The sequence below is a fragment of the Chrysoperla carnea genome, chromosome 5, assembly GCF_905475395.1.
Source record: "Chrysoperla carnea chromosome 5, inChrCarn1.1, whole genome shotgun sequence".
In the NCBI taxonomy this organism is placed as follows: Eukaryota; Metazoa; Arthropoda; class Insecta; order Neuroptera; family Chrysopidae; genus Chrysoperla; species Chrysoperla carnea.
Window position 1 is genome coordinate 15,989,588 of NC_058341.1, and position 25,239 is coordinate 16,014,826.

General features: G+C 29.2%; 1 protein-coding gene across 1 annotated transcript in view; it reads left to right on the plus strand.

Moving 5' to 3' along the window:
- Positions 1 to 1,088: 1,088 nt before the first annotated feature.
- Positions 1,089 to 25,239, plus strand: part of LOC123300561 (relaxin receptor 2) — a 70,802-nt gene continuing 46,651 nt past the window's right edge. The window contains exon 1 of the mRNA XM_044883147.1: positions 1,089 to 1,193. Coding sequence (XP_044739082.1) covers positions 1,166 to 1,193 — 28 coding nt within the window. The 5' untranslated portion in view covers positions 1,089 to 1,165. The remainder of the gene's footprint in view (positions 1,194 to 25,239) is intronic.

Here is a 25,239-nt window from a genome sequence, read left to right on the forward strand (position 1 = left end):
ATTACATTAAAAAAAACAAGTGAAAACATACAATTGACTGAGTTAATTGTTAAAATATCATTTATAGACAGTGGTGATTACTCTGTCACATTACACATACAATTTGCGCATAATTTGCGCTCTCATGGGTAAACAGTGATGTTTACGAAAAAATTCAGTTTTTTTTTATAAGGAACATTTTTTATATTTAAACTTTTGTTCTATCTCTAACGGTTTACAAGATGGGTCCTACGGACGCAAAGCCCATTTGACCTATGTTCGCTCATTTACGAACTGGAACTAACTTTTTATGTCCTTAGTACGCTATAAAATTTCAGCTTGATATCTCTTTTCGTTTTTGAGTAATCGTGATGACAGACGGACAGACGACAGACAGGCAGACAGACAGACGGAAATGGACTAATTAGGTGATTTTATGAATAGCTAAATCAAATTTTGTTCATAGCATCAATATTTTTAAGCGTTACAAACTTATGACTAAACTTAGTATACCTTTGTATATTTCATATACATGGTATAATAAATATATTTTTCTTATAAAAGAGATTTATTATATAATTGAAATACATGCTCCGAATATTATCAATGAAGTATTTTCGAATGAAAATGAGCTTGACACTTTTTACTATAAAAGTCTTAAGCGCTTGTGTGGTATAGAGAAAATAGAGACGCGCGTCACATTTTCTCTCCGTTCGAAATATATTCATAGAATAATATTATTTCGCATAATATACAAACAGAAGACTGTATGCAGTAGTGTTCGAACAGGTTGTTTTGTCAAAAACAGTTTCGAAGTGTGGTTGGTGTGTTTTAAAGAAGTGTGGTTGTTTACGCGTTTAAATTCAATTAAAAGATCTTAAATAAAATATGTTAAATTTGTGCAAAATTAAAAGTAAAAATTTATATTTTTTGTAATTTAATTTATAAGTGTTGTACAGTCATGTTCATAAAAAGTAAACATTCGATTAATTATTATAATCATATTCATTAAAAATATGAACAGTAAAAAATTAAAAAATTTTTATAAATTATTTATTAAATCTCAGTTTTGATAAATAGGTACCTTTTAGTAATAATTTTTTATTCGAAGCGTAGTCAGAGTCGATTGTGGTGCATGGATCTACGTACAAATTGATTTTCATCGATTTCATAAGAAAATGGTACAATGTGTTCCAGAATTATTAATGCGAAAAGTAAGAGAGAAAACTTTTTTTTTAAACATGGCTTTTAAAAAGTTTTAAATTTTAAAGTTATTTACCAAAAATTATGTGTATGAAAATATTTAAGATAACGGTTAACCAATTTGAATGAAAAAATTCTGTTAGAACTTTGCTAGGCGAAATTTTAGTTTTTGAGATATCAAATCCTAAATATTTAGTCAAAACTTTTATACTTTGTAAAAAAATGTCATTCCAATCAAATTTCTAGAATAAAAGTTAGAAAAATTTCAAGTTTGTAATTTTGATAAAACTGATAAATTAAATTCGACCGCTTTGAACATATTTTGTGAGTTTCAAAACATGCCAATAAAACCGTTTGTATTTAGAAATAAACTAATATAGATTAAAGAGTACAAAATAATTTTTTAATGTAGCTATTTAATAGAAAAAAACGTGAGATAAGGTCACTTTAAGAACACAAATCAAGGTCTTTTTCGGCTCTATTATAAAATATTTTGTACTTTTTTTCGATTAATTCATGTTTTTTAATGTAGTAATATAAAATTCTATACTGTTTTTATTTTTTCATAATAATTTGAAAGCTACATACAGTTTAAAAAAAACTTTTCATAAGAAGAAACGAAAACGCCCGTAGAAAAAATTTTCGTAATAAATCGCATGCCGTAATAAGTATGTAGTAATATTTATACATAGGCTTTTGTATTTTAACATTTCTACAACACGAACATAGCATACTGTGCCCAATTAACGTTTATAATCTGTGAATTCTTTTGTATATTTTATTCATTTTAATTAACTGTTATTTACAAATAGCTTTTAAAAAAGTTTTCTTGGCGAATTTCAATATTATATATTTATGATCAAAAATTGAAATAAAACTCAAAAATTGACTATTACTTTTTAGTCTACAACCTGATTAAAAGTGAATTGTAAGATTCATTTTCATTGATAAGTAGTGTACTTTTACCAAACATTTTCTCAAAAGATCATTTTAAAGAAATGTTTTTACTGATGGAGTTATTTTATTTGTGTATTTTGTATTTGACATATTGGCAATAATCAATTATGTCAAGTTTGTGTAATCATAATCCTATATGAAAATATTTACCTTTAGGTATATTAGTATATACGCTTGTATATAGGCCATATCTGTTACAATCTAGTTATAATAATTGCATAAAATTTCCTTTAATTAAAAAAATTTAATTTTAAATATTAATAGGAAAATTTTTTTTTTTAATCAATCAAAATTTATATTTCTAAAATCAATTTTATCTTTTATTAATTGATATGATATTTGATAGCTTCGATTTGATATTGTCTATGATACGATATAAAAACCCGTAGAAAAATGAATGATACTATCACTACAAAGTATAACTACGCAACGGATTTTGATGCGTTTTTGTAATAGATAGATGTCGAATTGGCCGTATTACCCATAAAAATGTAAAACTAGACTTGATCCCATGAGAAAATTTGAAAGTGACATTAAAATTAAAATTAAAAAACGAAGAAGTTATAAGCAATCAAAGATTGCATTCAAAGGTTGCCCATCTCCTTTTAGCAAAACAATGTTTTATTATTATTTCTCTATGGCGATATCCACGTATGACGTCACTAGTGGGTATATTCCCCTTTGTTTAATTAGGAATTTTAAACGTTCATATCTTGCATTCTAGTAAAAATTTTTTAAAACCAACTTCATTTTTCTATTCGTGAAGTAAGAATTCTTCATCTGAAGTGATCAAAAATTTATTCCGATCCCCTATTTGTATTTACAGTTTGACAAGTAATTCGTAAAGCCTTTCTTTGCTACCCTTTACTTGACCAATTTATACAAATGCAAGAAGTTTAGCGTAAGATCAAAATTTGACGTACATGCCTTTTAGGAATTTTTTTAAAACTTTTGAGAAGAGAGATTTTCGAACATCGCACGTTCAATCCAACAATATATCTAATGTTGATTAAAATCAATTTTCAAAGTATCATCGCGCGTCATTGAGCGTTAAAGTTGTTCGTTAACATAGCTAACTATCCCATTATTTTAGCTAATTAATTAGTGTACAATAAATTAATAATATCCCTACTACATGATAATATTTTCTATACTCAAATTGATTAGTTCGATACAATATGAATTTATGATATTAATCATATTAGCGTATCAGTCAGAAAACCCACCTACATATTTGTTAAATTTGAGCTTTAAATAAAATTGAGTTTGGTTGCGATATTCATGCGGTACTGAAAGTTTGCTGTACGAACATATACAGTAGACTCTTGGTAATACAGCCCCTGGCTAATCCGGTGGTCCTTGTAATCCGAACAATTCTTTTATATTAAAAGATGCTAAATAGATACATATTATACGGAATATAACATATAGAATCTTATCATTAGAATTGTGATTTGTCGGATTACAAGGTACTCTTTTGTAAAAAATTCCGGATTATAGGGGGGTCTTAGACAGTACTCTATAATCCGATAAATTCGATAGTCCGACACTGCCCCGCAAAACGTTTGCCGGATTACCGGGGGTCCACTGGTATATATATTTTATAATTTATCATTATGAGACTAATCATGAAAGATCCTTATAGCTAATTTCAACACCATTTATCTTAAAAGCACGCTTTCCCGGCTACAAGTGTATTCAGAAATTTTCATGATCTTCAAGATATCTACGATTTGATAAAGTCCTGCTGGTATAACATGAATCACCATGTATAAAAGTGTACACATAAATAGTAAATTCGAAAAGTTTGAAAAGTTTTATATAACTTTTCTTGTAAGGAATTCCTTTATCGTTTATTAATTAAATTTCATAAACATATAATTTTAATAATTCATACCTACTTGGACCTTTTTTATAGTTAATATAGAGGAGGTTGGGTAGAAAACACCACCGCTCCCTAAGAAACAATCTATATTCAAACTATTGGAGATTTGTATAACGTTGGAATAGTTTTAGTTTCTTTATTTTAGTGTTGTTACATTGTCATGACTTTTTTTGTATATTTTTTTCGAATTATTTAATATATCACGGCATTTAATATTTCATAAGCTACTGGGTGTGTAATTCCTGGAACAAACACAGCTTTTGAAACAGATATTAATAAGTTTGTTGAACAAAACATCAAAGCGAGAAAACTTTTATTATTATACTAGAGGAAAACAATAACAAACTTTAACACGTATCGTTATCATATCATCGTTCAGATTGTACATATATTTATCTATCTATCATATACGATATAATGAATAATGATATGGCTCGGTGGAAATGGAAAGATTTCGTTAACTTATTCAATCATTTTTTGTAGATAATTTTCATTTAATAATGAATTTATTTTTAACCAAATTCAAAAAGAGAGGAGGTTTCTTAATTTGAAACTAATTTTTATATGAGTAAAGAGCCGAAAATAGTACAATCAATCGCCTTGATAATAACTTTCAATTGTAGTTTTCATTATTCTAAAAAAAGGAAAAAGTTTTAAATATCTTAAAGTCAAGGGTGGAATTCTCGAAAGGCTTTTGACAAAGTTACATCAAACCATTTTTACTTCGTTTTCGCATTCAAAGAGTTTTTGTTTTCGTATTCGTTTATTATTAAACCCATATGCTAAATTTGAGCAAATTTTTGAAAAATATGACCCAAAATTATTAGGATTACATACTTGATTGATCAAAATTGGATAAAATTTCCGTGTGGCAGAGTAAAATCAAATATTTTGGATTTTTATGACGTCATAAAGTTCAAAAATCAAATTTTTGAATAATTTGGACAAATTTTATCGTATTCGAATGAACTTTTTGTTGAATCCCACTAATTTTGGGTCATATTTTTCATTTTTTGTAGTAGTAATTCATTTATATTAGCCCTTATACCAAATGTGGAAACTACGATACTGCATTTTCGAAATTATTGAAGATATGCTATATTTGATCAAATTTTTGAAAAATATGGCCCAAAATTACTAGGATTACATACTCGTTTGATAAAAATTGGATAAAATTTGCGTGTGGTAGAGCAAAATCAAATTTTTTGGATTTTTATGACGTCATAAAGTTCAAAAAATCAATTTTTTGAATAATTTGGCCAAATTTTATCATATTCAAATGAATATTTTTTTGAATCCCACTAATTTTGGGTCATATATTTCATTTTTCGTAGTAGTTATTCATTTATAATAGCCCTTATACCAAATGTGGAAACCACGATATTTCAGTTTCGAAATTTTTTGAAGATAGTTTTGAGAATTTTCATGGAATAAAGCAGTAATGAAATTTTCGTGGAATAATAATTTGTGTAAGGAAATTATGATTGATAGAAAAATTATGATTTATTGTAATATATTTATTGTATGTTTTAAATTTTAGTGCATTTTTTCAAGTCAGTTATTAAAAAGTATATTGTTTGAAGCTGAAGATCGCATCATTAAAAATTAGAACTTTTCATATTCATTTCATCAAACATAAATTAATAAAACTTTATTATTTATTGTTACGAAAATAAAACGTTTTATCGATTTAATAAACGTTTTTAATAAAATGATCAGATAAGTGTTCTATATAGTAAAAGTTAATTTATGTTCGACGTACTTTCCAAAACTATTTTTACTGTAGATATTTAAACAAGTAGGTTCTTGTGAAATTACCTACCGATCAAAATTGTGTTTTAACCTGTGAAAAGGTGAAAAGCCTATTCTTATTTACATATATACATATAGTGTGTTTAAGGTGAAATGGTACCGGTTTGGATAACTAAATAGGAGAGGAAAGCCATTATCTTAATACTCCTTATCTCTAAATCTTATCTATATATATATAGGAGACTTTCTATAGATCTATATAGATAGTCACTCATCACGATATCTCTGGAACTATAAGACCTAGAGACTTGAAATTTGGCGGGAATATTCCTTTTGCCAAGTAGAGGTCAGCTAAGAACGGATTTTACGAAATTCCACCCACAAGGGGGGTTGCGGGGGTGTTCATGAATAAAAAATTGATATTTTTAAATTATGGCTTTTAATAGTTCAAAAATTGGTCAGAATGTTTTAAATTACATTTAGAAATTTTTTTAACCTTCGGAGGGTAGAAAGGTGTAGCAAGAAAGTGGGAAGGAAATATCGAATATTTACAAATATACCTAAGTGGGGTATCAAATAAAAGAGCATGACGTGTACATTACAAAAATGTTATCCAACGCGAGGAAATGTGGAGGGAGGGGTGCAAGTGGGAATGTTGCCCAGCAAAGCGGGTATATTTTACGCCACGCAAAGCGGGCGGGTAACAGCTAGTTCTAAATAAACATAATTTGTATGTTACTAGAAATTTAAATGTACGAATGCAGCAACACTGTATTGGCACTATTTAGGAAACATGGTATAATTTTGACTTCCGTCGGTGAACGCTTGCTCCAAGTGCCCAGTGGAGAAGAGCGGCTTGATTACAGCACTGATTATACATGCTTAGTGCTATCTTTCACATGTTTTTATATAAATAAGTTTCGATACCAAAACGAAAGTGTTACCACAAAACCGAAATTTTGTGTGTCAATTACTGAGTATTTAATACGCCTTCAATAGAAATTTTAAGTCGGTTTGGAAAAAAACCGACAAAGGCTGATTAATCGAAAAATAAAATTGCAAATCTTTAGAATCATTTTCATTTTTTCGGTATCGAAATACCTTAAAGACTTTGGACTGTAACTTATAAGGCTATAACTTATAAACGTATATTAAAAACTATAATTTTAGAGATGAACAAGCTATTGTTTTAAACGTCAATTTTTTAGTTTAGATGCTTTTATAACGTGTAGTAAATTATTATCTTATAAGTGAAAAGTTTTTAAATAAAGTTCTTTCCTACATTCTAAAACATACTTCTTAATGCTTTCTCCTCTATAAACCATATTTTAAGGTGACTACGATGCTTACAGATATGTTCAGAAAACAGTACCAGAAGTAGGAATGTTCATTGTAAATCAATTTCGGATAAAAGGCTTGTTTTTTTTTTTTTATATATATTAAGGTGGGCTAAGTCTAAATAAATTCTAAAAATTTTTTGATATTATTAATTTAATTCGAATTTAATAACCAAACTCATGATAACTTTTTCGACGTCTTGAATCCTACATAGTCTCCTTAAAAGTTCGTAAAATAATCATACATATACCTACGTAGGTGATAACGTATAAAAGTTGTTTTTAAAACAAAGTAGTTTCGTTACCTCCCATTTGAAATTAAAACCATTTAAGCACATTATATTATTGTCAAGCCAGGCATTCCTAACTATCCTACAGGATATTAAAATGTTATATTATGAACAATAATATAACGAGTAATGATTACTCTCTCAAAGAGTGTGTTTCGTGTATATCATTCCTGCATATACGTGTACCTTTTTAACATTAATTTATTTTCATTAAAGTAGCAAAACCTTTGAAGTTTTCATAATTTTGTTTTGAAAAAAATACTTTATGGAAAGCCGAGATTAATATTTAATCTTATAAAATCATTAGTGAAACCTTTTTCAATAAAAGGAAATTTTTTTATTTTTACTCAACCAATCAACAGCTCTTCAAGTAAATTGTGCATGCCTCATAAATGTAGGGGAAGGTATTCTATCGTTTCGATTCGAATTTTAAGAACTATTAAATATTTCTCAAAACGGATCGTTTTACTGACCTTGTAAGAAAAGGTAGGTAAGGTAATCCCATTGCATTTTTTTACCAAACAGTTCACTTAAAATATTAATTGTTTTTTTACATGGCATCAACGATTAGTATGAAAACAAAAATCACTGGTAAAAGCATCTAAATTTACCTATTATAATTTTATACACAAAATAGGAATCATTTTAACGTATATAAAGGGGATCATTTTACCCGTAAAGACATATTTGAATATCGTCATAAAAGCAAACCTTAAAATTTATTATATGCATATTAAAATGTGTTATAATATTATTAAAAGTCAACAGAAACACCAGCCGGAAAAAATTAGTACAAAAAAGGAAATTTAACCTTGACATTTGTCTTACCATAGATCATAAGCACTAAAATTAATATTTTTGATACGAAACCCAAAATAGCTTATACATCACCATAAGCCTGTTGAATAGGCTACTTAATTTTCAAGCGGTCACTCATCCGAGATCTAAGTGTACTCAATGTTGCTTTACTTCAGTGATCGGGCGAAAAACATTTAATTTGATATGTTGTGGGGCGTAAAGATGATGCGAGTTCCATCATTTTTGTTCACCCAAAAAGTGCTAAGCGTGCCTACAGAAGTTTTTACTTAAAAAATTAAAATCGGTTAATCCGTAGGGATTCAAAAAACCTACATACAAATACACACCTCAATTAAACAAATTAAACTCATAACACCTCTCTCTGGTTGTGCCGGGGGGTTAAAAAGGATAAAAATGATTCTATTTTTAGATATTTAACTAGTCATACGATGTGGTTGTACCTAATTGTTTAAAGAGTTATATACTAATATTTAAATATCTAATTTTCAAATTAAATTATTTTCCACAAAATAAATGCCACCTACGATTAAATAAAATGATATTATTTTTGCATCATGATTATATATAAAATCATTTTCATTAACTTTCATGGTTTGGAAAATGAAAATACATTTTGATATTGGTATAATATGTATAACTTATACGAAGTATAAATGTCGGTTAGTATGAAATAGTAAAATCTAGTCTAGTCTAACTAAAATCTAACCTGGTATGGGTATCGGAACACAGGGACATTCTAGGAAATGCGAAGCCGACGAGCTTGCCAGAAATGCCACGATGCTACCGGACACAAGCATCAATAAATATCCGAGAGTTCCATTTGCGAACTGGAAGTTGCTCCTCAAATAGGATATCTTAAAAAGGGCCAATCTTAGATGGAGGGAGGAACGAACTTGTGGTACTACAAGACAGATATGGTTTGAGTACAATCTCAGGCGTTCGGAAGATCTTATATTACTTTCAAGGGCCTTTGTTCGCAAAGTTGTTGCGGCTATTACAGGATACTGGTTGGGCGGAAGGCATGCTGAACGCCTGGACCTGGCAGTGTATCACGACTACTGCAGGAGCTGTCACAGTGGTGAGGAGGAGGAGACAATGTCTCATCTTCACCTGGAGTTCGTCGACGTCAAAGCTCTCCTGCTGTTCTTATACAGCTTCCAATGGTTCATGGAGTAGTGGCCGGGGATGGGCCTATGGTCTAAGTGTTTCCCATCCCAGGACAGCCACTCTAAAATAACCTAACCTAACTAAAATCTAGTTCTCGGTTTCTTCGAAAGATGTTGATAGGAATCTAATGCGATAGCAATTACCTAAATGAAGACAAAGTTTAGCTACTAGATATCATTTTTTGTTTTACTCTTCATATTTGTAAAATACCAACAGAAATGATGCGTTTTTTTTTTTTTTTTGGTACGGATTGATACCAATAATTTTAAATATATAAATAGGCAATGTAATATTGATTTATCAATTATATGGAAAATTAATTTCAAATTATATTTAAACATTCGATCGACTAATTTAATTATATACGAATAAATATATATATACATATATTTTCGTTAATTTTCGATTTTCGTTTACATAACTCATTTTTGAATTTTAAATTAATTAAGTTCTTTTTATATAACTTCAACATTTAATTTTAGGGGAGAGTGTTGAAACTTATTAACGGATCACCTTCAGTTTCTTTAGATAGATAAGATATTGTTTACTTAGTATAGAGGACCAAAAATCGTGTTTTATACTTTAAATCACATTTTTATATTTTGGTTTTAAACATAACAAAAAGTTAGGACGTAAAATTGAAAAGAAGCGCCTATATGTATCTTGGATCAAAAAGTCTTGTATCAGTAACCATGAATATAGTTACTTGCTTAAACTATTTTTTACTATCATTTCACGTACCATGAGTCAATAAAATAATAATTTCAGGCTGTTATTACATGCTTAGAGTAGCTAAAATACAGAAAGCTTTTAAAGAATTTGATATGCAATGTAAATATCAAGCGATTATTAAATTCTTATAATTAAATGTAAATAAACAATAAAAATAAACCGAAAATTGAATAAAACATTTCAGAGAGAAAAATTTCCACAACTTTTAAAACGCAAAATAAAAAATATTTTATGACAAAAAAATACAGACTTTTTTTAAAAAAAAAAGTAAACATACATAAACCATTTTGAAATAATACGGTAGACAATAAAAAGTCGATTAAATATTAATAAAATTTATGTGAAATAAAATATTATTTTTATTTAAATATATTAAAATAAAATTATGTTATTGAATGATAATAAAATATAGAGATTTATTTATTTGATTTGTAAATGAAAAAAAAAGGTATTGTATTCTTTTTGAGTGCAACACAGAGTTATTGCCAGAGGTAGCAAATTAATCAATAATAAATCTCATTTATTAAAAAATATAGGCAATATTATAACATAAATGGCCGAAGTTTTGTTTTAAAAACTGTTAATAGGTGGGCATAATAAGTTTTTTTTAATCGGGAAGTACTCTTTTGAACTTCGGGGAGAATGCACTTTATTTTTTTGAATTGAAATTACTTTCCTCTTGCTCGAAACACACTGTTGCGTTAATACTCTTTCAACAGAAGGCTCAAGGATGAGAAAGCAGAGCTTTTTTATCATTAGTCAGTCAAAGGTTATCAGTCCAACCCAAATTCATATCTAGGTTGCTATCAGTGTCATTTAGGTTGAATTTACGTTGAAAAAGAAATGTTTTGAGAAAGACATTAAAAAAGAAATGCTTTGAGTTCTTACAAACCCTATTTTAATAATTAAATGTTAATTAATCATAAAATTTAGTAGAATATTAAATGTTTATCTATATCTATCTCATATATAATTAATACTTATTGAGTCTGAAGTTGCAAGTATTTCTGTTAGACGGCACTTTTTTAGGTTCTGCACTCAGAATAATATTTTATGTAGTGCCAAATATAACTGTATTTTAAAATATATCGTAGTCAAAGTGGCTTCTAGAATATTTCTACGTTTTTTATTTTATCCTCTACATTCGACTATTTTATTTAAAACGAATTTCTTCAGGTAAGTAGTACAGACGAAGCAAAGATTTATTGTAATTTAATCATTTTCTTTTTTTATGTAGTGAAATCTGTTTAAAATAATAGCCTTCAACATTCTGACTGAAACGAATTAGGAACGGAATGTTTTAATTATTCTTAGGAGCGAATGTATTTAGTTTATGTTGCTCCTGAACTTTTTTGTAGTTAGTAATCAAAATCCATAAATGGATGAGTTTTGTCTATCGTAAAACTAACCATCAACAATACAAGTAGTCAAATTTTTTCAGAATTTGGAAAAAATATTACAAAGCGAATTAAATTCGATAAATTATCCCAAAAATGGATATTTTGTTCGTAGTGACATCTTGAATATCAAAAAAAGTTAATTTTTCTCATCCAAATTTTAAACAATTTTAACAAACCAAGTTCAATAATTAGGTGAAGTTGGAGTACCTACCTTTGTCACCCGAGAACGTGTTTACTACTGCGAATTCCGGCAAAAAATCTGTAAAAAATTTAAAAAACATATTAAAACGTTAATCATTTTTCGCGTCTTTCTAGCAATATAAATTAAAATTATCAGACAGTTTTGCCGTTACTAACAACGCGATATATATTTATTATAATGTAAAAAAATTCTGATTTTAGCATGGTTGTAATTTTAATATATTTTTATAATTGAAGAATTTTAATTTGGCAAGCAGAAATTTCGCTCATTCTGCGTTAATTAACGCAATTATTCGTACATGCAAGACATACTTTATCTCTCCCTAAGTTTAATAAATAAATAATTTCCCGAAATTCAATTATCCTAAAATAATCTCTCGTAAACGTTCCCAGTTCTCGTACGGTTACATTATGCCAAAAAAAAGGTTTGGGGTACTTGGTTATGTAACCAAAATCATTAAAAATGTTTTATACATATGCTATGAATAGTTTTCACTGTATCTGATTTGATTTTTATTTATTTCCATTTGATTAAAAAAAAATACAAATGTATTTTAAAATTGAATTTTTCCTACTTATTTCCGAAAGAATTACCGCTTATTGCTTACAATGCTGCTTACATGATGATAGTAACTTTATTAATCTTTTCACCTTCATTTCTCTTTCTTTTAGATTCTTCTTTGAAAACTTATTTCATTTGCCTATGACTTTTATCTTTGTCGATTGACTAATAATAAAAACGGGTTTGAAAAGTACTATTTCGAAATTAATTCAGGATAAAGAGTATTATTATACCATGCATATATGTAATATACAAGGTATACTAAGTTTAGTCCCAAGTTTGTAACGCTTTAAAATATTGATGCTACGAACAAAATTTTGGTATAGGTGTTCATACAATCACCTAATTAGTCCATTTCCGGTTGTTTATCCGTCTGTCCGTCTGTCTGCCAACACGATAACTAAAAAACGAAAAGAGAAAAATAAAAAGTGAGGTCAAGTTCGTAAATGAGCAACAAAGCACAATTGGGTCTTGGGCCCGTAGGACCCATCTTGTAAACCGTTAGAGATAGAACAAAAGTTTAAATGTAAAAAATGTTCCTTATAAAAATCAAAACAGCTTTTGTTTGATACATTTTTTCGTAAACATCACTGTTTACCCGTGAGGGTGCAAATTAGGAGTAAATTGTATAGTAGGTATTGTATGGGAATATCAGCTATATTAGTTATGAATGTGTGACATGTATGTATGTGTAATGTGACAGAGTAATCAACACTGTCTATGCATGGTATTTCAACAATTAACTCAATCAATTGTTTGGTTGCACTTGTTATATATTAAAATCGAGAAAAGTTGTGTTTCGAAATTTGATAAAACTTGGTAATTTTGATTCAACAAAATTCAAAAAAATATATAAGTGAAATTTGTACTATTTTGTAACTTTTGTTGCAAGGAACAAAAAAAGAAAGAATTATTTTCGTGTTATATAACCATAATGAGGCCATGCTTATATAATTTAAGAAAATTAATTAGCTTTTTTTTTATTAAGGGAAAATTAAGAAAATACATGAAAAACTTTCTAGAAATGTTTAAATATATTATTCTAATTAAAAAAATGATTAATTACATTTAAAGAAAGGGGAAACATAATTTTTTTTTAAAATAAAAATTTTCGAAAAAAAAAACATGTGAAAAGTTTTTAATGTAATTAACACTCGTCTGGAAAAATTGATAAAGTTTGGTTCTACATTAATAAAATTTAAATACGGTTAAATAAATATTTACTTTCAATATTCCTAGAAATTATTTTCTATGTTTGTGAAAGGAATTTGTGTTTTTTTGGATAAAGTTTTTAGTACCTAATGAAAAGTTTTTGGTGGTAGAGTTCATGTAAAACTTTTATTAAACTCGCGTAGATAGTAGTTTTATATTATAAAATATTACACAGTGCAGTAGTAATTTTAGTAAGCAAAAATTAAAATTTCACTTTATGCTTTTGTGAGTTTATTTTACATTTAAGGTAGTTCCCTCGTTAAAGACAATCCCATAGAAACACTCTGATATTCGTGCACTATTTGTGACAACAGTTAACAATACTAAGGCATTCCATCTATAGAAAGACTCAATACACACTCACAAATTTTTTGCTTATCTTTTCAACAAATCCTGCAACAAAAAAGTTAAAAAACAAGTGAAAACAAACAATTGACTGAGTTAATTGTTGAAATACCATGCATAGACAGTGTTGATTACTCTATCACATTATACATACATAAATGTCACACATACATAACTGATATTCCCATATAATACATACTATACAATTTACGCCTAATTTGCGCCCTCACGAGTAAACAGTGATGTTTACGAAAAAATGTTTCAAACAAAAGTTTGTTATTTTTTATAAGGAATATTTTTTACATTTAAACTTTTGTTCTATCTCTAACGGTTTACAAAATGAGTCTTACGAACCCAAGACCCAATTGACCTATGTTGCTCATTTACGAACTCCTCCTCACTTTTTCCGTCCTGAGTACGCTGTAAATTTAAGCTTGATATCTTTTTTCGTTTTTGAGTTATTGAGTTAACAGACGGACGGATGGACGGACAGCCGGAAATGAACTAATTTGGTGATTTTATGAACACCTATACCAAAATTTTGTGCGTAGCATCAATATTTTTAATCGTTACAAACTTGGGACTAAACTTAGTATACCTTGCATATTACATATATGCATGGTATAAAAATGGAGCGATAAAGAAAAAACTCATTTTATCGTAGAAAAGTATGGTATGCTAGATTACAATTATTGCAAATATTTTATTGACAGATATTGGTAAAACTAAAGTCATCACGCTTTTTTTACGAAAAAATGAATTTTTTTCACTCTTTTTCATTTCAGAGATTCTAATTTTTATGTTTTTGATGCATTTTAAGAGAAAAAACGAAAGAAAAGAAAATGAATTCAAAAAAATTTTTGGTTTTATAATTCATCTGATAAACTTTCATATCCTGTACAGTGTAGTACATATTTGTATATGAATACATAGATTATCAACTGATGTAGTTTTTCTAGAGAATAATAGAGTTATAATTTAAGTCTTGTAAAATTTTTATTAAAATCCACAAAATTATTTTGAATAAAATGCAAAATATATTCCCATAATATATATACAAGAATTTATAGAAAAACTAATATGATATATTCAAATAATATGGAAATGAAATTCATATATGAATCATACAAAAATTTGTCCAGTGTGAAGCAAAAACACAACATGGAAGGTTCTAAAGAACTTTTTTTTTATAGGCTGTTACAAAATTCTCAATTTTAGATATTAATACTTTATAGATAATCAGTTTCTAGCTTTGATTAAAGTTATAATATGACCATAATTTGACACAGACTCGCAGTTACAAATACACAGTCACAGTGCAAAAACCGAAAAAAAAAATTCGTATTCGTCCCAAAATTTGGCGTTGAACTTTCAAAGTGACATCATTACGTATATGTTTCTTAATTTCGCATAGCTCAAAAGCTATTAAACTTAGAATGTTGACACATTGGAATCTGTATAGTCGAAATGTTCTGATTACTGGAAAATTGTATGGAACTATTCATTATAAATAAAATAAAGCATTAAAAATCACCATTGGAAGGTATGTATTTAAGCGAGACTGTATACACACAGCTTTAAGTACTTGTTATTAAGATACTACTGAAGAATTATATTAGATGTATGTACAAAAGAACAATATCATTTTTGAACTATTGGTAGACAGCGGAGTGGAAAGTGTGGACGGATCTTTTTTTTTCAATTGTCAAGACTTTACTGTATTTTGTGCATCTCAGATGCACAAAACAGGAAGCAATATATAATAGATTTTACCTTTTCACTAAAAACTTCCCTTTCACAAGTACCAATTGAATGAAATTATATAAAGCTTAGTATTAGTTTTGATAATTTAAATATTAAGTCTTGATTTAAAAGCGGAGAAATTTGCTCGAAAGTATCTACTTGTTAGATTGTTTTAAATGAAATAGATAAGTTATTATATATTATTAATAAATATTATATTCCTTGATAAGTACCTATCTATAAACTTTTAATATTCAATATCGAACACGGAAAATTTATGGTGTATAAATCATAAAATCAGAAATAGTTGAGAGCATGGAAACTTAAACATCTGTTTTGAAATATGTAAGTACAATGTAGTACCCATTGTAGTATCGTTTAAAATTTGTTCTAAACTTGTATATAAATAGTGTTTTTTATAGGCTCCGATCTTGGCAGCACTTTTTTATTAGATAACCGATTTGACAGCAGGAAGTTGCTTTGTGCTTAGTTTGTTTTGGGATTTCATAATAGACACACACTAGAGAAACGCTTGCAAATTGTTGAAATTTTTTATTTTTATGAAAATTTGTGAAATTATTTATTAACTTCACGTAATGTATCTCGTAATTGATCTCCAAGATCATGTGATCTAATCCCATTAGATTATTTTCTTTGGAGATATATAACTTGGCTACGCCGATAAACCAGAGACGATTGAACACTCGGAATACAACGTTCGGTGAGTTATTGGCGAAATATGAGCACAATTTCTGCGAAAAGTCTGTTAAGATTGAATATCCACAGCTATCCGCGGAGTCAAAGGTAGCACGGGACTGCCGTACGTCCTTAAATGAGCTGGCGAAACAAATGAATGTAAACTTGGTATGGGTAGCGTGACACAGGGACATTCCAGGAAATTGCGAAGCCAACGAGCTCATCAGAAAATGGCACTATGCTGCCGGATAAGCATCAATAAATATCTGGTAGCTCCATTTGCAAGCTGCAAGTAGCTCCTCAAAGGAAGGAGGATATTATAAAAAGGGCCTTAGATGGAGGGAGGAACGTACTTGTGGTACTACAAGACAGATATAGTCTGAGTACAATCGCAGGCGTTCCGAAGATCTTATATCACTTTCAAGGGCCTCTATTCGCAAAGTTGTTGCGGCTATTACAGGATACTGGTTGGGCGACAGGCATGCTAAACCCCAGGGCCTGGCAGTGTATCACGATTAGTGCAGGAGCTGTCACAGTGGTGAGGAGGAGGAGACAATGTCTCATCTTCATCCTTTCTTTGACGACCTCCCCGACCTGGAGTCCGTCGACGTCAAAGCTCTCCTGCTGTTCTTAAACAAAATGGTTCATGGAGTAGTGGCCGGGGATGGGCCAACCCTCTTTCGGTATCACAACGGACTCTATGGTCTAAGTGTGTCCCACCTCAGGACAGCCACTCTAACCTAACCTAACCATCCGCGGAGGATACATGTCCTTTATCTTATTCAAACATTAATGGTATAAAATTATTTTTCCAATATAACTACCGATAACATATGCATAGGAGTAAGCACCCAGAACAAAATTATATTGAAACAAATTCCTTAAAAAATAGGTTTTTCTTTTTTCTTTTTTTGTTATTTACTATATCAATTGTATTTTCGTAACAAGATTGTATTTACGAGTAATCGTATTATACAAACAATAAAATTGAATTAATCTTTTAATTTAATTAAGGGAAAAATGTTTGTGTTTTTTTTATATTCCTTTCTATAAATGAGTATGTAAACGGTAAAAAAATAATCATCTTTGAGTTGAAGCTTTTAGAAACCATTAAATAAAAAAAAAATAAAAATAAATCTTTCTCATTTAAATTGGCACAATGACTTTTACATACACAATAAACAAATCAAAAATTTGTAGCGCAGGAGCTGCGTTAGCTAAGCGAATTCCTTCAGAGATTGAAAAAATAATCTATTTTTCTTGAAATCGAATATTGAATTTTTAATTTTTCAAAAATTTTATTTCAAAAACTATGCGCCTAGAGAAAAATTATAAGAGTATTTTTATACCACGTATATGAAATATACTAAGGTATACTAAGTTTAGTCCCAAGTTTGTAACGCTTAAGAATATTGATACTATGAACAAAATTTTGGTATAGGTGTTCATAAAATCACCTAATTGTCTGTCTGTCTGCCGTCTATCTGTCCGTCTGTCATCGCGATTACTCAAAAACGAAAAGAGATATCAAGCAAAATTTTTATATCGTGCTTAGGATGTAAAAAGTGAGGTCAAGTTTTTAAATGAGCAACATAGGTCAATTGGATCTTGGGTTCGTAGGACCCATCTTGTAAACCGTTAGAGATAGAACAAAAGTTTCCATTCGGAAATCCATCCATTTTCCTCGGAAATTCGCTAAAAACATTCGTTAAATCGTTATTTATCCAAGTAAACAAGATAGGGAATTATTGGAGTGTGCTATAAATGATTTTTTTAGGGACTCTATTAATTGATCTGAGTGGCTTTCATTTGAGAGTCCCGACACATTTTGCAGACTAGAAACTGGTCTGTAATGAATCACATATAGACTAAAGCTCTGTACTTAATTCTGTTATTAATTAATTACTGATGTATTTTGTATAATAATTAGTTGAGAGCTATAGAGAACAATACCTACATGTTAATTATTTAAATTAGTACTTCGTTTAATGATAATAATTGCATTTTACAGCTCTGGTATTAATTAATTGATATTGATTATTTTAATAAAGTTTGGTTATTACAAATTAAATAATAATATAATTAGTGCAATAAGGGCAAGCAAATGTGGATTTTGACACGGTATGTAGGAGAAGGTTAAGTATCGAATATTCATAACAGCGTTGCCAACCCAAAATCTGTCTAGGTGATAGATATATGATTTAAAAAGTTGGTAGTTTCCAGCATTCTGTTTTAAAGTTGGTAGATATAATCTTAGAACTAGTAACTTTGAGTTACTCAAAGTTGGTACTTAACCAACTATCCATTCTAACGATATTGAAAGTTGGTAGATATCTGCCTAGAAGTTGGCAACGTTGATTCACAAGGAAATTGTGTTGTTTTATAGCATTGTTATTCCTACTTTTGGATTTTTTTCGAGTATTTAAATATACATAAAGAGTATTTCATAGTACCTATATTATGGCATAATGTAACTAACACACCCTATTGTACTTATAATTACTCCTTCTTCGCTCCATAGTATCCCAAGTTCACTCAAGGGAATATAATGAAGGTGATTGAAATATTACAGCTTCAACTGGAATTTTGACTGACCAGAGTAAAGAAAAGAAAATTTTTCTTCCCGTTTATACTTCGCGAATCAATAGTACATTATGTTGTTAGAATCATGGTATATTACTTATCCTTGCGTGTTCGAAATTTTTCAAGGTCATTATCACCCAAAAATTTATCTTGTTTAAAACTGTAATATGCTTTATAAGACATATTTGATTGACAAAACAATATGCTTTGATCAACTTGTAAATAGACAGTCAGAATAAACAAAATTATTTACTTTTTACCTAAAATAGTTTTTAGTTTATTCAAAAACAAAACCACATTGGCAATCAGTCTTCAGCCTACATTCATTCTGATAAATTAACCCTCATTTCAATATAAGCACTGTTCAGTCCAGTAAATAAAACAGCATTTGATAGTATATAAGTTTAAAATTTATACTTTGAGCTTATACACAAAATTTCATTATTTATGCAATAATACTGCGTTTATTTTGAATGAAGGGGAATTATACTATACAAATTGTGAAGTAAATGTGCGACCACTGCCACTAGCTCTGTTTTGCATCCAAATAGTACGAAGATAAAGTGCTATAAACAATGATACACATAATTTTAATTTAATTAACCTAAATGTTAATTATACAGAGTGTTTACAAAAAATCCGTACAATGCTCCAGATATAGCATAGAACAAAAAATAAGTTGATTCAGCTAAACATGCCTTAGAATCAAGTTGTTTCGTTCCTTAGCTCCATCAATTTTGGTTCGTTAAAAGAGTCCTAAACAGAGTCAATACAACGTTGACTCTGGTTGAAATCGGGATATTATCAATTCTGACTTGGCAATTTGACAAAAACTTGGATGCAATAGGGAATATATTGATGATTTTTTTGGTCATAGTAAAAGCTCCTTCATGTAACGAACAGGAGAAAAAAATTCTCTAGCAAAACAGAATTGAACACGGATTCGTATGTCAAACTTATACGACGTCAAATACTATACCCGATTTTTCTCTCTAATATCTGTCTAATTAGCAGTTTAAAATTTGAAACCATAAAACCCTACGTTTTTTTTATTTGAGCTTTTTTGTTGGATAAAACAATGTTAACATACGCGTTTGTTGATAAGTTACAAAAAGAATTTCAAAATGTCAACTTTAGGACTACCTTCTTTACAAAACGAAGAACCTTGATACTTTGTGCTATACAATATCTGGTAGACCATTGTACAGAGTTTTTGGTAACACCCTGCATCCGGCATAAGCGCTTTGAATATTATTTTAATGCTTATTTCCAAAGAAAATGGATATTATGCAGAATGGAAAATAATTATATTATAATTAGGTCTATTATGTTTGTGTTGGTAATTTTGGATGAATATTAAAGGTAGGTAAAACAAATTGTGCATACATAGCAACTTTTCGAATACCTACTTACTCTTACGACCACGTAAGAACGTTATATATATCGTGACGTTAATACCTATTGCATAAATACCGTATAGAGTGAGTCAAGAAATGTGGCTATACAATTATAAAAGTATGGATTAAACTTTAGTCGCTTCACCGTAAAATGATGACAGTTTGGATTATATTAGATTTGAGCTAGGAGTTAGAAGATCTGTTGTATTGGGACCAGTTTGATCTATTGTATCTACTTTGTTTCATAGGTGCTTCAGAAGTCCTACAGCTTTAATAAATTCTAGGATGATGATAGGTCGGGGTGTACCCATTTCTAGTTTTCGTTTCGGATATGATCAAATATCAATTTTATGAATGAAGAAAAATTTGCGACAATTTCGCGTGATCAAAACAGTCTTTTCTATGGGCATTTCCAGGTTTTGTCCCAAAGGAAGAAAGGAGAACTAGGGTAATTTTTCCTCCCCTCTCCTTGATATGCATTTTTGTTGGATCATGATGAATTATTCCATGATAGAAACTGACTTCCGTGGACCTGATTTTGTTAGTTATTTGCATTCGTTTTACAATGTTCTGCCAATCAAAAGTTTTAAAATAAACACTAGTCTCACAAAAAATCAAAGAACAGTGAATGGACAAATAAGATTAATAAGAACAGTGAAAATTAGATAACGAATATTTTTTTGTTTTATTAACGCAGTTTAACTGTAAAATCCTCTTCATTTTAGTCAATACTTGACCGAGTTATAATATATTATGTTTGCCACAAGAATCCATATTAATTTGTATTTTGCTAGAAAGAGAAGCAAAGAAATCTTTGATGACTTTTATTTTGGTTATTTTTATACTTATTTTTTAAATAAATTTTTTATTAAAATGAAAAAAGGCAAGATTATTGAGGCACCGGTAGTTGACTAATATATTCACTGATAAACAAAATGAACAAATGACAAAAATACAAGCTTTGACATAAAACAAATGATAAAATATTAGCTTTGACAAAATGAATTTGAATAAAATTTGTCATGCAGAAAATGTCCAACTGTATGAAATCATGATTTTTGATTGGAAATCTGTTCTGCTATCATTATTATTTCATTCAGTGCATTGAATTTCTGTGTTTTTTTTTTCTATGTTTCTATGTTTTATAATATAAAGCTTTGCTTTACAACAAGCACTCAAGCATTCTTAGCGTAACCATGGAGTGGAGTTACGTGGAGTGATAATAACGAACGTACTATTATTATATTTGAAACACTTTGTGAATACTTCAACTAAAATATTAATAATTTTCGATTAAAATGAAAATTAGTTAGTAGCTCGTAGATTATAAATTGCATTACATTTATATAACAACCTACCTTTTGTTATAGGTTGAACATTGTTGGAAAATTGACACTGATAAAAGAAATATTATCTCTGGTATACGATGAACACGAGTGTTTTAGAACTATATACTTTTATGTTAGTTTCATTCATAGATATTTATTATAAGTAATAGAGAATTTTAGCTAAAAATGTTTTGGAACTGAAAATTTACGTTATTCTAGTTGATATTACATTTGAGCATAGAGTTATCTACAATAGCCGTTTAGCGAAATTTAGTAAATAGATTAAATTTTTTAAATAAAAAAATTTTAAAATTCACTAATAATTGCGAAAAGAACATAGTTCCTACCGGGTTTCGCATGATATCTTTCGCCTTTTTTTCATATTATGAATGGAAGATCAAGGACTATCATATATTATTATCGTTAAGGCGTAACCAATTCCGTCCGCGGTATGCTTAGAGTAGCGGGTTCGATTCCCGCCGTCGCAACAAAATTAATTTAATTACTAGTTATGATGGGATGGTGTAGTGCATGGTATATGCATGAAAGAGGTGCACTCAGCCTCTGAAAATGAGGAGCTGATAAATGAAATTATCAGCGGAAAAGTGGTAAAACATATATATGGTATCACAAGGGGCACTATAGCCTAAGTGTGTCCTTCGAGGACAGCCAATATAACCTAACCTAACCTAACCTGACCTATCGTATATTAAAACCGTGAACCGGAATCGTGAGTCGATGATTGTGAATAAAAGTTGTTGAAGACGCGTAAACACTTGACTTTCATAATGTATATTGTTTTTATCTACGTCCGTGAGATAAGAAGTACTTTTCTCACTCAGTATGCGTGGGAGAAAAATTTCATTGCCGCACTAATATTGTAATGAATTCATTCCTACACTTCAAATTACTGTCAAAATGTAAACTAATAACAAGTTACTATAGCAACTTATTTAATTTTCTGCTTTTTATTTTCACGTTTTAGAGCCGTAGATAAAGTTTTGTACGATACACGTATGATAATGCATTATTAACAAATTTCGCAGGCGTATTTTTATACGATTAGCTTTAAGCAATCTAGGTGTATAGTTTATATTTGTGATCCAAAATGAACAATTCCCTTTGCAGTATTTCATGTACTAAATGGTTTAAATATTATGTAAAATGCTCTATATCTTATCTGAAAGATACGTATGTTAACATTTAGCTAACATAACATCTCAAGTTGTTACTGTCAAAACGGATAATCTCTCACTCAAAGAATAACTGTTAAGTTTTTATTGTTCGTTTCTTTACAGACAATATTTTCGCATAAAGCTTAAGGTGCTTTTGAAATGATTATTACTATTTGAAAATATATTAGTCTTTAAAATAATTTCACAGAAGTTTATTATTTTAGTCTGTAAGAAATAATTTTAGTCTATAAAAAATTTAAATCTCATTAGGTTGTCGGAAAAAGGATAAAAAAAAACCGTAAGTAAGAAGTTTAAAGAAATAATTCTTGTAGAAATTATTAATTCTTGACAAAAATTATACACAGCTTTAGGGATCGAACTTTCCCCTTGCCCAAACCAAGCAGTGCACAATGTATCTGCAAGAGATTTGCTGATACTAAAAATTAAGATTTCAAACACCATGAAAATCGAAATGTTACAGTTGGCACTTTATCAGCGATAAGAGATCAAAATCGCATGTTACTAGGTCCGATATCGGACGATAAGAAAGGCGTGTTCCAATTTTTTCAACTCGTTGATGACTACTGATCAACAAACCTCAGTTTACCATGTATGCATTAGCATTATTTTCCGAGTCTAATATATTATTTTACTAGAGTGATACCCACCCGCTTCGCTGGGTTTAAAACTAAAGATTGATAAAGATTGCTTTCGCTTATACCCTTTCTATAACACTCGAAATAATGGTAAGGATTATTTTACACAAGTAAAATATATGTATGGTTTTCTATTTTTTTAAATGTATAATAGTCGTAATTATTCATTGAGTATATCAGAGAAGATGGCCGTGAAATATTTTATATTGACTATTTTTACTGAAATCTGTAATTTATGGTAATGTCAAATTAAATTAATTTTTAAATTTTTAAATTTTTAAATTTTTTTATTAATATATCTTTATAAATTATAGTTCATGTGTCATTCTGATATATCAGCTATATTGCTATACAGTTTCATTAAAAACAATTCGCTAATTTTAGCGTGAAAGCGTAACAAACAAACAAACAAAGAAACATGCTTACTTTCGCATTTATAATAGAGATAGAGATTCATACTTAGAAATAATAAAACATTCAGTTTGAATTGGAGAATTCGGAATATGTTTTTGAGGCAAAAAATCCTATTTCTACTACTATGTATAATATTTTACAAACTTTCTGTATCTATAAAATTTTATAAGTATTATCTTATACCTGAAGTATCTACCGATTGCACAAAATGAAATAACTTATCTCGGTATTGTTCGAGAAAATAATATGCACAAATGCAGAACGTTAAAATTTCAATGTTTTCATTCGTTTTATAAAATTACACCTTAAGGTATGTTTTGAATACATTTCATTTGGGAAATTCTATCGAATATTTGATATTTTCAATTTTGGAAATATCAATAATAATATAATATTGAATGACGTAAGATCAAGATATATAATGGTGTTTTCTGATTGCTAGTTTCTCATTTTTATTAAATAAAGAAAGTTTTATTTCATTCATGCCGAAAATCGAAAAAAATATCTTAAATAAATTTTCAGTACATAGTCGGTGTGGTACTGAAGTCGTGTGAGTGTGACCCCTGTAGTCCATACGACTAACTTTCCAGAGGGGAGAAAATCATTAAAAAAAGGTCTTGTTAGCCTTTATAGATTATTCTTCGAACATGTACTGCAGCTTATGCTGGAACGATCATTATCTCCATGGATAAATGATGTGTTTTATCCACTTTTCAGATTCTTTTTATTCAGTTTTTTCCAGTTTTTTAATTACCATTAAAAAACGTCTCAACTTATTCTGCTTTTTCATTTCTTAAATATGCGATTACGCGTCGAATAAGCGCAGTCACGTGTTAATATCCAAACTGGTTCGCGAGATAATCGAGGCGAAAGAATCCGAACGAACATACGCACATACGTACACACACACACATACAAACATCACATTGAAAATGTTTGATTCGGATATTGCGGCTTTGAAACCGCGAAAATATGTAAAACTGGATTTTCAAAATCAGCCCCATTACATTAACTTCCTCTGGGAAGACAACAGAAACATGGAGGAATATTAATATGTAGGGATTGTGAATGTACCCCCGACCCAAAAAGAGGGGTATTATAAATTTAACAAGTGTATCTGTGTATCTATGTATCTATTTGTGGCATCGTAGATCCTAAACGAATGAACCGATTAAAATTTTTTTTTTTTTTGTTTGTTTGTTTCAAAGGTGACATGATCGTTACAAAAAAAAACCCGCATTTGTCGGGGGTTTTTTAAGTTTTGAAAATTTTACTTGTTGAATATAGATATGCTAAGGATGTAATAATTCATCATATAAAGTGTTTGATTGTGAAGTGAGGCAATGAAACAACGTCGATTAATGTCAACATAGGCGAACAAGACTAAAGAAAATGTGAAATTTGAT